The sequence below is a fragment of the Nannobrachium achirus genome, assembly GCF_963921795.1.
Source record: "Nannobrachium achirus genome assembly, chromosome: 24".
Taxonomy (NCBI): domain Eukaryota; kingdom Metazoa; phylum Chordata; class Actinopteri; order Myctophiformes; family Myctophidae; genus Nannobrachium; species Nannobrachium achirus.
The window spans coordinates 3871319-3883653 of NC_137831.1; the positions used below are offsets into that span (position 1 = coordinate 3871319).

The window sequence follows — 12335 nt, forward strand, 5'->3', positions numbered from 1 at the left end:
GATTGGACATTATATTGTCCAAGATATCTGGAATTTTGAACCCTTCAATCGGTTTACAAAAAGCACTTTAGCTGGTATAAAGGTTCTCAGACCTAGAACAATAGTGTGTTGCCTATAGCAACCACACTCATAAAGGACTCCACTCACCCTGCCATAAACTGACCGCTCCCATTGGACAAGAGGCTGCGCTCCATCAAAGCCAAAACTGATGTTAGAACTTTAAGCAACAATGAATGCACTTTCACAGTTCTGCCTTGCTGTACGATATAGTATTGTTTGCAAAAGACAAGGTAATAACAACCCTGGCTGTTGTGTGTGTGTGTGTGTGTGTGTGTGTGTGTGTGTGTGTGTGTGTGTGTGTGTGTGTGTGTGTGTGTGTGTGTGTGTGTGTGTGTGTGTGTGTGTGTGTGTGTGTGTGTGTGTGTGGGTAGGTTGTCAGGCTGCATGGTCTCAGAAGTAGGCTGTTCTTATCTGGTCTCAGCTCTGAGATTAAACTCCCATCTCAAAGTACTGGATTTGAGCTTCAACCATCCAGGAGACGGAGTGGAGCTCCTCTCTGCTCTACCACTGGAGACTCTGAGGTATGGACAGAACTGTAATTGTATTCTTCATGGTTTAGAGTAAGGAGATCATATGGTAATGCTGTTTCTATTATTGAATGGAATAAGTAGACCTTACGCTGTGTCTCCTCCACCCACAGTGTCGACCATGGTGGTGATTGCATGCTGCAACCTGCAGGTCCGAGGAAGTTGTGTAAGTGTGAATTCTGTTTCATTCATTAAATCAAAGTATCACGCATCCAGCTATGTGGATGAACAGTTAGTATACATAGCAGCATGTGACATTCACTCATTCACATCCTTCTGTGAATGAACAGGTTAATCACTCTAAGTTGAGGTGTTTTCAATCCCAAAGAAACGGATAGGGTTCTAACAGTTCAAACATCCATTCTGGAGTTGTGATTTGGCCTTCCGTGGTCCATGTTGTACTTTTTACTCCACTACAATTATTTAACAGCTTGCTGATTTGTGTGTGCATCTGCTTGTGTAAAATGAGTCTCTAAGTAAGTTAAGTAAAAGTATCAGTACCACACAAGCCCTGAATTCAACATTTTATTGAGTAAAAAGTACAGCATCAAAATATACCTATAAAAGTCTAAGTGACAAAAGTAAGGCACAAAAGTCAGTTTAACTCCCCCCCACATTTTCAAAAATAGCAGATCTACAATCTTACAACGCAATGTGATGCAATGTGAGCTTGTATACTGTATCACCTATTTTACAATAATATGTATATAAAATAGGACTTAAGTGGTTAAAATGTGTTATTTGTAGCGGAGTAAAAAGTATAATATTTGCCTCTGATTTGTCAAATGTAAAAAAAAAAAATGCAGGCTCACAACTTGTCGCAATGCAACATGTTGTGAGCTTGTAGATCTGCTATTTTCAAATAACAGTAACAGTATAAAATAGGGCTCATTCCCACTGGACGCGATAAAGATAACAATAACGATATGTCTGCGTTCACATCAATTATGACGCTTTATCGTTGTGGTGTGTGGACGCTGCCATCCATTTCAATTGAAAACCATATTTTTTTATGACGCTCAGTGGGAAAGGGCCTTTAATCTTAGATATTAATGGTAATCCAAAGCTGCATACTGTAATTAGTATGTAAAGTTTTCAAATAATTGTAGTGGAGTAAAAAAATGCAATATTTGCTTCTGAGATGTAGTGGAGTAGAAGTACAACTGGAAACATGTAAAGTATAAGTAACAACTTAAGTACAGTACTTGTGTAGATATACTTTGTTACTTAGCACCACTGACAACTTCAGCCCTATATGCTCATACTGTAAAACAATAGTGTAAATAGCAGATCTACAAGCTTACAGCACATTGCGATGCAAAGCATTGTGAGCTTGTAGATCTGCTACTTTCATTAATTATTTAAGCTTGTAGATGTGCTACTTCCACTAATTATTTAAACATTTTTGTGAAAACACAATAAAATCCTCAGTGTTAATTTATACACTTGTAACTCTGAGAATGTATTAGTGTAACCAAAATGACCAGTAATTTGTACACAAATAAACAGAAAAGGCATTTATTCAACATTATACTTGAGTTAAAGTACATGTGTATTGCATCAAAATATACTTACAGTCCAAAAGTAAAAGTACTCATTAGGAATGGCCTGGATTTTACTTTATTTTTTTAATCTGTCAGATGTTTTCAAAAATATCAGATCTACAAGTTCACAACGCGTCACGATGCGACGCATTGTGAGCTTGTAGATCAATGTGTCGCATTGCAACATATTATGAGATCATCGATCTGCTTTGTTCACTATTTTTGATTAAAAAAAGAAAATGTTGACAGTTTACAAATGTTGATAATTTGCCCAAAATAGGGATGTCAGGTTCAACCCATTAAAACCTGGAAAGCATCTGTTTTAATTTTAGATTTAGTCTTGGCTACATAACCCTTAAAGGAGTAGTTCACCCCCAAAATTACTTTTTCTATTGATTACTCGCGCCATGTAGACTTGAGTTCAATAATTTGAGTTTTTGTCGCATTCCTAAGACAATAATTTGATAACAATAAATGTACCCCCATTGATTTCGGATGGAGACCTCCATCCGGAATCAATGGTTTGAAAATAGCAGATCTACAAGCTCACAACGTGTCCTGAACGTGTCCATCATGACACATTGTGAGCTTGTAGATCTTCTATTTTCAAATAGCCTAGGTATAAAATAGGGCTAAATTGGTTAATGTAGCCTATTTGTTTTATAATGTCATAATTGATATCTTCAAAGTAACTGGCAAGGTACTGGCATTTCGGGTGGCACTTCGCTGGCATTTCGGCTGGCATCTCGCCTACCCTGACTCTCATTCCTGGGTACGACCCTGATTAAACGATACAACTTGTCTCTTAGCAAAATATAAGCACACCATTCCTGATAAAGCCGGTCGATTTGACAAATTGAGTGTGTGGCGCAAAAACTGTGGGTGGTGAAACGCGCCGAAAAAAAGTTCATCTAGAAAAAATAAAGTTTCCCCATAACTATAGTGTGTTGCCCTGTTAGGGCAACCACACTAATAAGCTAGCACTTCTGTCTGCTTTTCAGAATAAAAAACCTACAATGTTGCAATGATATTCCACAACTCAGTTATCATATTTATTATAGCATTTTCTTAGTACAAAACAAAATATGTTTCTGTCTCTCTTTACTTATTCCACATTGTGGACATTTCTTTTTCAATATATGCTGGGCAGCATATAGCAACAGTACCTAACACCTACAAAGGATAGCCAAATGATGTCTGTCACATCAACATAAAAGGGTTAGTATTAGGGATGGCCAACGGTTAACCGTTACCGTTTAACTGATAAGAAATTGGTTACCGGTAAACACTAACAGTTAATTTTGACCGATAAAAAAAGAAAAGCAACCCATGTGTCACACCAAAAGCCCCGTACACCAATGTCTATGCAACATCAACTCATCAACCATGCAACTATACGCGCTGCGGACACACATTTCTGGACACCAATGTCTGTGTAACATCCATGCATGCACTGCGAGTCTGCGAGTGCAACGCTAGATTTGGAATCGTACACGGCACGCTGACTTGTTCACCAGGAAACAAATGCTCCGATCGGATTTTACAAAACAGACCGTCACATTGAATCCCGTTTAAGAAGAGCTTACAACACAACTTTCTAATGTTACATGACGTGTGGAATGCTAAAGTGGATCGCTGCCTCGGCACACAGGCGAGAGAGAAGAATATGAATGAAATGTTTAGCTGATGTTTCAACCATTCCAAAAGTCATACGATTGGAAGTTATTGCCCTACACAACAAACACAGAGTAGAGGGGGAAGTGCGAAGGGGGTCCGCTCAATGCGGACCCAGTCAGTGCGAAGTAAGTGCGAGCGTCTGCTTCTGCTACAGCCAGGGATGTGCAGAGAATGTTAGAGAGGCAGGGGCTGACATTCCTAAAAGGGCCTTTTGGTGGACAATTCTCTTGAATGCAGCCTTCAGTTATGGTATGGAAAGGGGAAATTTGCATTTCTTTTACCATAGTAAAAAAGAAAATGCATTCATGGTCTGAAGAGGGCACTTTTTATAGACTGATAAAAGGGCAGGGGCCAAGCCCCCTTTGTCTAAATGTGTGCACGTGCCCGCATCACAATCACATTACAGACTTTTTATTTCAATCCCACTGTTTCTTTGCAAAAAACTAATTTATTTTAGAAAACATTTGGATTCTTGTTTCTCCTAGTTTTATTGTTTTTAATGTGTAAATATGGTAGCCTAGTTCCAGACCCTGAATCGCTAGCCACACCCCTTTATTTTTTTTGTTTTGGCGATTCAGGGGTCTAGAATTCCTCTCAATGAAGAGGCCTGCCTCGTTTGAAAATCCGATCGGTCGAATCAGCGTCGTGAATCAGCGTCTTGTGATCAGCGTGGGTGGGGGTTTCCCAGAACTCATGTGTGTTTCCAAGTACACCAGCGCCGCCGCCGTACCGTACCGCGCATCGCGGTAAAATGCGGTAAATTGCTGTAAAATGCGATCGTATCGATCTCGCTATGAAACACCAGTAGCAGGCATGTTATGTTTGATTACTAGTTCGTAGTGCTCCTATTCTGACTGTTTCTTTGGTTTACAAGTAGCACTAGCAAGCAACAGGCTAGCCACTAGCCAGCCACACATGACCATGATAACAACACTATGTCATGTGTTGGTCGGTGAACCAATCGCTGAAGACTGCCTCTTTTTGGCAACGCCCAACCCTGCAATCGCCTCTGGTGGAAGCGAGTTCAGACTGAATAGAGGGTATGCGCGTGACATCACTGTTGCTGGAAGTTATGTGGGAACACGCCTACTGAGTGGCAAAAAACTAATTTCTGCCATTGACAGCCCATACATCCGAACAGAAAAATCCTATCTGATTGTATTAAACAAAGTTAAACTCACAAACATTGCGGCTGTACTGAAAGCTTGAATTATCCTCTTTCTATCATAAAAATCCACCATAGGCATGTTATGAGCTACTTTCTGTCAAGACATTCTGTGCAGGTTTTTATTTTTCCAAGTGTCAGAGTTTGGAAGCACTCGTTTTCAACAACACAACATCCTGCTGCCTCCTGCATTATGTGCAAATTAGAAACAGGTGGTATGCAGGGCTGTTGAGTGATTTGCAACTAGCACTTCCAAACTCCAATGCTCCATGCTGCTCAATGTTTTGCCACTCAGTCTAGATTAGGGGGGACTGGGCCCAGTGGACGTGCATACCCTCTATAATGAAGTGAAACGAAATGTCAATTCAGGCTGAGTGTCAGGCTATAAATATGGCACTTTATTATGGGGAAAAACGGGTGTATTTTCCTTTTTTAAATCGCTAAAATAGCGCATTTTTGAACACATGTCCTTAACGGTTAACGGTTAATTAACCTATAGGGCCTTACGGTCATCGGTTAAGAAAAATTCTCCATTTGGCCATCCCTAGTTAGTATTAATTTGGGGTCCTTGACACACAAAGGTTAGAAAATCACTAGCACACATATGTATTTATTGAGACCAATAGGCCTTCACATAAATATATCTCCTATCATGTAGCCTACACAAGAGCATAGAAGCTCTTGAGACAGACACTTAAAACTTGGATGAAAATAGCCGATCTACAAGCTTGTAGTAATCTAAATCTACAAGCTCACAACGCGTCCCATTGGTATGCACCAGTATCACACCAGTCCTCTGTCACCTTCACTGGCTCCCAGTCAAAAAACAAATAACAGCTTGTGTTGTTTTTCTAAGTACTCAAAGACAAAATAGAGATATAAGGTATACATGGTTGTTGACGTGATGTGACAATGGATAGAGTTCTAAACAGGACATGGGTGAAAATCAGCAGGGCCCCCCGAGGAATCGAACCCCGGTCCAAGAATGAACTCAGAGTGCCAACTACGCCTTATTGCTTTTTGACACCATACCACATGAGTATATAGGTTCTACATCACATCAACAGAAATTGTACAACACAGTCCTGTGTTTACTGACTGACCTGTAATTAAAGACTGGCCATTCATATCTCAGATACAGTAATTTGGTTAGAACATACCTGCAATGCAAAGCCTCAGGGGTGTCGCACCAAATTCTGGGCCCTGGGTACATGGATTCACTGCAGGGGGAGGGGGTTTAACCCATTTAGACTGGGAACACATTACTTTGTGCTTTAACTATTGAAAAACAGCAGATATACAAGCTCACAGCGCGGCAACGAGTGCCTCGCTGCGAGCTTGTAGATTGATTGAAGACTTTATTAGAAGTTTGCAAAGAAAAAAGTACAGTTACATGACGGTACAGTTCACTGGTACAAGGTCAACTAAAAGGAGATCCTAGTTAAGCACTTGGCTTATTTACACAGGAAACCATTGAAGTATCTCATAAAAATGGTTTCTATGTCAGTGGTGCTCAAATCTTTTCATGTGAAGGACCCACAAATGATATGTATTTGGCTCAATATTCAGTTCCAGGGACCCCCCAGAAGCACATTTTTAGTTAAAAATGTTTGCTTTAAAAATACATATCCGGCGCCGTGCTGTGAGCTTCTGCTGTTTTTCAATAGAGCTAAAGTATAACTCCACCTTGGGCCCTAGTAACTCAGTCCCACTCCCCCCAGTCATACTGTAGCTTTAGACCTATGATACTACATGTTTTGTTAATGCAGCATTTTAGAATTTTAGACACTTTAAAACCTTTACATCAGCTGGTTGAAAATAGCCGATCTACAAGCTTGAAGATAGGCTGTTTAAAATAGAATAGCCTAATAGTGAACGTTTTGAAGTATTTGCATAACAATGTTCACTGAGACATACAGACAAGCCCCATCACCAAACATGGATGTAAACTTCACGCCTTCATCCATGACAATAAACAAGCATTGTCATGTTAAATAGCCTAGCTGTCCTGTCAGGTTATAATGAATAAACATATAAAACTGAGCTGCTAGCTAGCTCCAGCTAGCTAACTATCAGTCAGCCCTGTACAGCCCTGTACACATTCAAATCAGATATCAGATGATCTAAAAACGAATCCTCTATAATCCCCATATATTAACAGGTTACCTGGCCATCAAAACGATTGGTTTGCCTATGTCAGAAATGACTAATTCATGCATAAATGACACTTTAAACAGGCGATGCTAATACGCAAATGTTTTAGCTGTGGCTGTCATTGGATCAAAGATGTCCAAATACAATGAAATCAGGCATTCTAGACACAATGATACATGTGTTTAGTGGCGTTGTGGCATTCTGTGTAAATCTAATGCACAACTGTATGACTCTGTTATCCTCTCTACATCCAAGTAGCCTGCTAGCTATCAGGCAGGGGCAGACTGAGTGACAGTCAGAAAATAATCCACATGCCATCAAAAAGATACAACAAATAAAAACGAAATGTTATTGGAGCCTAAACAGCCCCTACAGACCATAATGATCTGTTGTTGGGGGTCTATATAATGTCGCCTGTCCAAAACAAACGGCTGGCTGTTGTGATGCAGGTGGGCGGGTGGACGAGTCTCCTCTCCTCTCCTCTCCTCTCCTCTAAAACTGTAAACTCTATAAACAACAATAATAATATTGATGAGGTTTTAATTAGTTGTGATGTTTTGTCATGTGTTTTCTCACAGATTCCTGTTCACTCTCACTGGATGTGAACACAGTGAACAACTACCTCTCCCTGTCAGAGGAGGACAGAAAGGTGACTTGGACAGGACACCAAGTTTACCCTGCTCATCCAGAGAGATTCACCTCTGAGGAGCAGGTGTTGAGTAAAGAGAGTCTGTGTGAAGGTGGGAGGTCCTACTGGGAAGTGGAATGGAGTGGAGGGTGGGTCCGTATAGCAGTCTGTTATAAAGACATCAACAGACAGGGTGGTGAGCCATGGTTTGGAGACAATAGCAAGTCATGGTGTTTACGTTGCTATGATGGAAGCTACTCGTTCAAACACAACAATGTTGATACTGCAGTGTCAGGACGTTGTTCCTCCAGTGACAGAGTGGGGGTGTACCTGGATCACAGTGCAGGGACTCTGTCATTTTACAGTGTTACTGACACCATGACCCTCCTCCATACAGTTCACACCACCTTCACACAACCTCTGTATGCAGGGATATATCTTTATGGTTATGGAGGTACAGCAGAGCTGTGTAAGATGTGGTAGAGAGAGAGAGAGAGAGAGAGGGGGGGGGGGGGGTGGACGGACGGACGGACGGACGGACAAACAAACGGATGAACGGAGAGAGAGAGAGAGAGAGAGAGAGAGAGGGAGGGCCGGCCGGTGCATGGGAGGGACAGACAGACGAGAGGAGGGGGGCGGGGGGGGGGGGGGGGACGGACAGACGGACGAACGGAAAGACAGACAGAGAGAGAGAGAGGGGGGGGGAGAGGGAGGGAGCGAGAGGGGGGGCAGACAGAGAGAGAGGAGGGGGGGGGGGGGACAGACAGACGGACGAACGGAAAGACAGACAGACAGAGAGAGAGGGGGGGGGGGGGGGGTCAGGTGCTGCAGTGCTGGTAGAAGTACTCATATATTTTGGACTTGAGTAAAAGTAGAAATACCACAATGTAGAAATAACTGTTACCAGCGTTCTGAATTCTACTTGTTCAAAAGTATTAGTGTCAAAATATACTCAAGTAGCAAAAGTAAAAGTACTTGTTATGCAGAATGTATTTCATGTTATTAATTAAAAATACTATTGTTGATCATTAACCAGATATGCATGATTTTATGGTTTGGGCTTTTGAAAATAGCAGATCTACAAGCTCACAACGCGGCGCGATGCGACGCATTGTGAGCTTGTAGATCTGTTATTTTTTAAATGTCTTTCAAATATGTTTAACATTTTTGAAAACACACTGCCATAATACGCCTAGTGAGCTTGTAGCTCTGATATTTTCACTATTTCTGAATAGTTTTGAATGTTTGTAAACACACGCCCATATATGGACCAATGTTCTACACCAGTGGTTCTCAAAGTGTGGTCCAGGGACCCTCAGGATCCCTTGAGGAGGTTCTAAATGGACCTTTAAATGTCTGGAACTCTGAGTGTCCAAATGGAACCAAATGGACCCTTACAGGTCTGTAACTCTGAGAGTGTACAAATGGAACCAAATGGACCCTTACAGGTCCATTTGGTTCCATGTGTACACTCTCAGAGTTATTGGGGTTCCTCGAAAATACAAAGATTGTGAACCACGGCTCTGTTGTGAGCTTGTAGATCTGCTATTTCCACTATTTCTGAATGTACAGTAACAGTGTGATAACTTGTCCTAAACAGAGACCAGGGTTCATGAGGTTAAAATCACTGTAAATATTTGTACATCAACACCCTGATGAAGACAACTTGTCCAAAACGTTGATCATTAAAATCTTTTACATGGAACTACACTGAGTGTGTGTTGTTTTTATATGTTTTATATGTTCTTACACACGTATGTATACCAGGGGTTTTCAAAGTGGGTGATGGGGCACCTTGCGGTGCCGCAACGACAGTCCAGGGGTGCCGCGACGACAGTCCAGGGGTGCCGCGAGATAATTTGATAATATTTTGAATTTATTTAAACTTCAAGTACAACATTATTTTCCAACCAAACTAGCTATTATGTTGTTTTCCTCGTAACATAATCACTAAAATATGCTATAAATATAAGGTGCTGGGAGTGAAAATTATGAATATCATAATATATGGGTGCCTCGGATTAAAAAAATATTTATAGGGGTGCCCCGAGCCAAAAAAGTTTGGGAACCCCTGATGTATACACAAACACACAACCAGGATTGATGAATCAGGGTGAATATAATGATTATTTTTCAACTACTTTGGCTTCTATAGTTTAATACTTTTGAGGACATTTTTAGACACAAAAAGCTACATTTTCTTGGATACATAAAGATCTGCATGTTACTATATGTTACAGTAAAGCAAGGCCACCCTGTAGAAATACTGTTTCATGTTATAAGTAAAAGTACTGTATACAAAGTTTTACTTAGTAAAAGTACAAAAGCATCGGCATCATCAATCAGTGGTGGTAAAAGTACTCAAATGTTTTTTTCTTACATAAAAGTAGGATTACTTTGTTACAAGTAAAAGTCCAGAATTAGACATTTACTTGGGTAAAAGTACAATGGTATTGGCATCAAATGTACTTAAAGTACCAACAGTAAAAGTACCTATTATGCAGAATGTCTGTTTTCACCTTTTATCATGTGGTGAAAATGGCCAACACGGCAGATCTACATACAAGTGTTATGAGCTTGTAGATCGGCTATTTTAACTAGTTTGGGTCGCAGGTCAAATTTCTCTTCTAGTTCTCCAGCTAAAGCTTTTTTGGACTGAGGTGCCTGTTGGCCTAGCGGTCCAGGTGAATACCACATAGGCTCTAATGAATGACAGTGTGTCGACAGTACAGTGCGCACTTCGCTATTTAGCCACGGCTTTTGATTCGGGAGTTGACGCCCACTAACTTCCCATAAGGCCACAGTGAGAGCAGGAAGAGCCATTTGTTTGAAAGCTGCATGGCAGGTAAATGTTTATTTGAATGCAACTTTAGACACTGTTGAAGCAATGTTGTTGAAATGTGTTGCAGTTAAATGGATTGGTTTACATTTGCTATTTAAAGCACTTGAATCATTGAAACGCTGCATTATAATTTAACTTTTATTGTTGAATTGAATGAGTTGACTTGAGATGAATGGATTGAATCACTGCAACGTTTTATTGTTGTAATGAAAAGTCAAGTGATTGAAATGCCGCCGTCACGCTGGCGCCCGGGAGGAAGCCGCACAAAAAAATAACAATGAATCATGACCAACATGTCCAAACCTTGTTTATTGCCAAAGACAAAACAGAAAGAATTCCACAAGTCTGTTTGCAACAGCTGGAGACGTTGTTTATTTGATAAAATGTTCTTTACTTTCCACTGTTAAATAGTGTTAGCCACTGAGCAGTAGACACACACAAGGAGCTGTTAAATAGTGTTAGCCACTGAGCAGTAGACACACACAAGGAGCTGTTAAATAGTGTTAGCCACTGAGCAGTAGACACACACAAGGAGTCATGGAATCTAACAGCAGACAGCAGTCTTGTTGAGTGGATTATTGAGTTAGTAAGTATTACTTAAGTACTGTATAGTATTACTGTATAATAATGATATTATTAAGTCAGGTACAGTAGGATACAGTAAGTATCCTACTGTACTGTATAATAAGGATATTATTAAGTCAGGTACAGTAGGGTACAGTAAGTACAACAAGTCAGAGTGCCTCTCAGAGTGGGTATAGGGAACCCAAAGTTCCTTGAAGGGTTTTCCGACCCTTACACAGAGCACACAGGTCTGTAACTCAAAGTATTCAAATGGAACCAAACGGACCACTTACGGGTCCATTTGGTTCCATTTGAATGCTCTCAAGAGTTATGGGGTTAAAGGACAACTTAGATTTTTTGCAACAAGGGTTCATATTTTAGAGAAAAGAAAAGATGATTGTTAACATGTTTTCATTTACTGCTTTCTATCGTTTTAGCCATTTTAGTATTTTGATTTCAGTGGGTGGGGGCATGCGTACAAGTGGCTAGAAATATGTCTATTTAGACACTGGTGATTTCTTTGTTACTATTTACCAGCCCCCATAAGTCACATCTGCCCATGAAAGATTGCGGTGCATCTTGGGAATGGGCTTATTGTGTCAAAAAAATACATATTTAGCCACTTGCATGCATGCTCCCAAAGAAGTAAGAAATCATTTAAAACATAGTCTTTTCTTTCCTCTAACGACTATCTAAAATATGAATCCTTGTTGTAAAAAAAACAAAGTTGTCCTTTAAAAAAGGTTTGAGCACCACTGCAGTAAGTGACATGCTGCAGTCGAGAACACGGTAGTTATTAAAAAAAAAGGAAAGAAGGAAAACAAACTAATATGATTATTTTGGAGGGGGGGGGGGCAGCCTGTAAAGTTTGTGAACCCTTTGCGATACGATCAGTTGGGACAACACTGAGCAGAGAACATGGATTTCACGACTAGAGACACTGCAGCAGGGAAGACTAAACACCACATCACACATGACAAAGCAAAAAGCAAAAAACACTGAAAAAATAAAAAAAACAACAGAAAGAAGGTACAGTTCAAAGTGAACGCAAACACCCCCCAAACCTTAACAACCACACACACACACACACACACACACACACACACACACACACACACAGAGGACAGCAGCATTAAGACAAAGTGGCGTTATATAGATGTGACTAAAGCTGCAA

General features: G+C 40.5%; 1 protein-coding gene across 1 annotated transcript in view; it reads left to right on the forward strand.

The window, feature by feature from the left end:
* LOC308309381 (NACHT, LRR and PYD domains-containing protein 3-like) overlaps positions 1-8238 on the forward strand; it is a gene marked incomplete at both ends in the record, with an annotated part of 35663 nt that extends 27425 nt beyond the window's left edge. The window contains 3 exons of the mRNA XM_080754929.1: positions 701-753; positions 7706-7867; positions 8153-8238. Coding sequence (XP_080611055.1) covers positions 701-753; positions 7706-7867; positions 8153-8238 — 301 coding nt within the window. The remainder of the gene's footprint in view (positions 1-700; positions 754-7705; positions 7868-8152) is intronic.
* Between the last annotated feature and the right edge of the window lie 4097 nt (positions 8239-12335).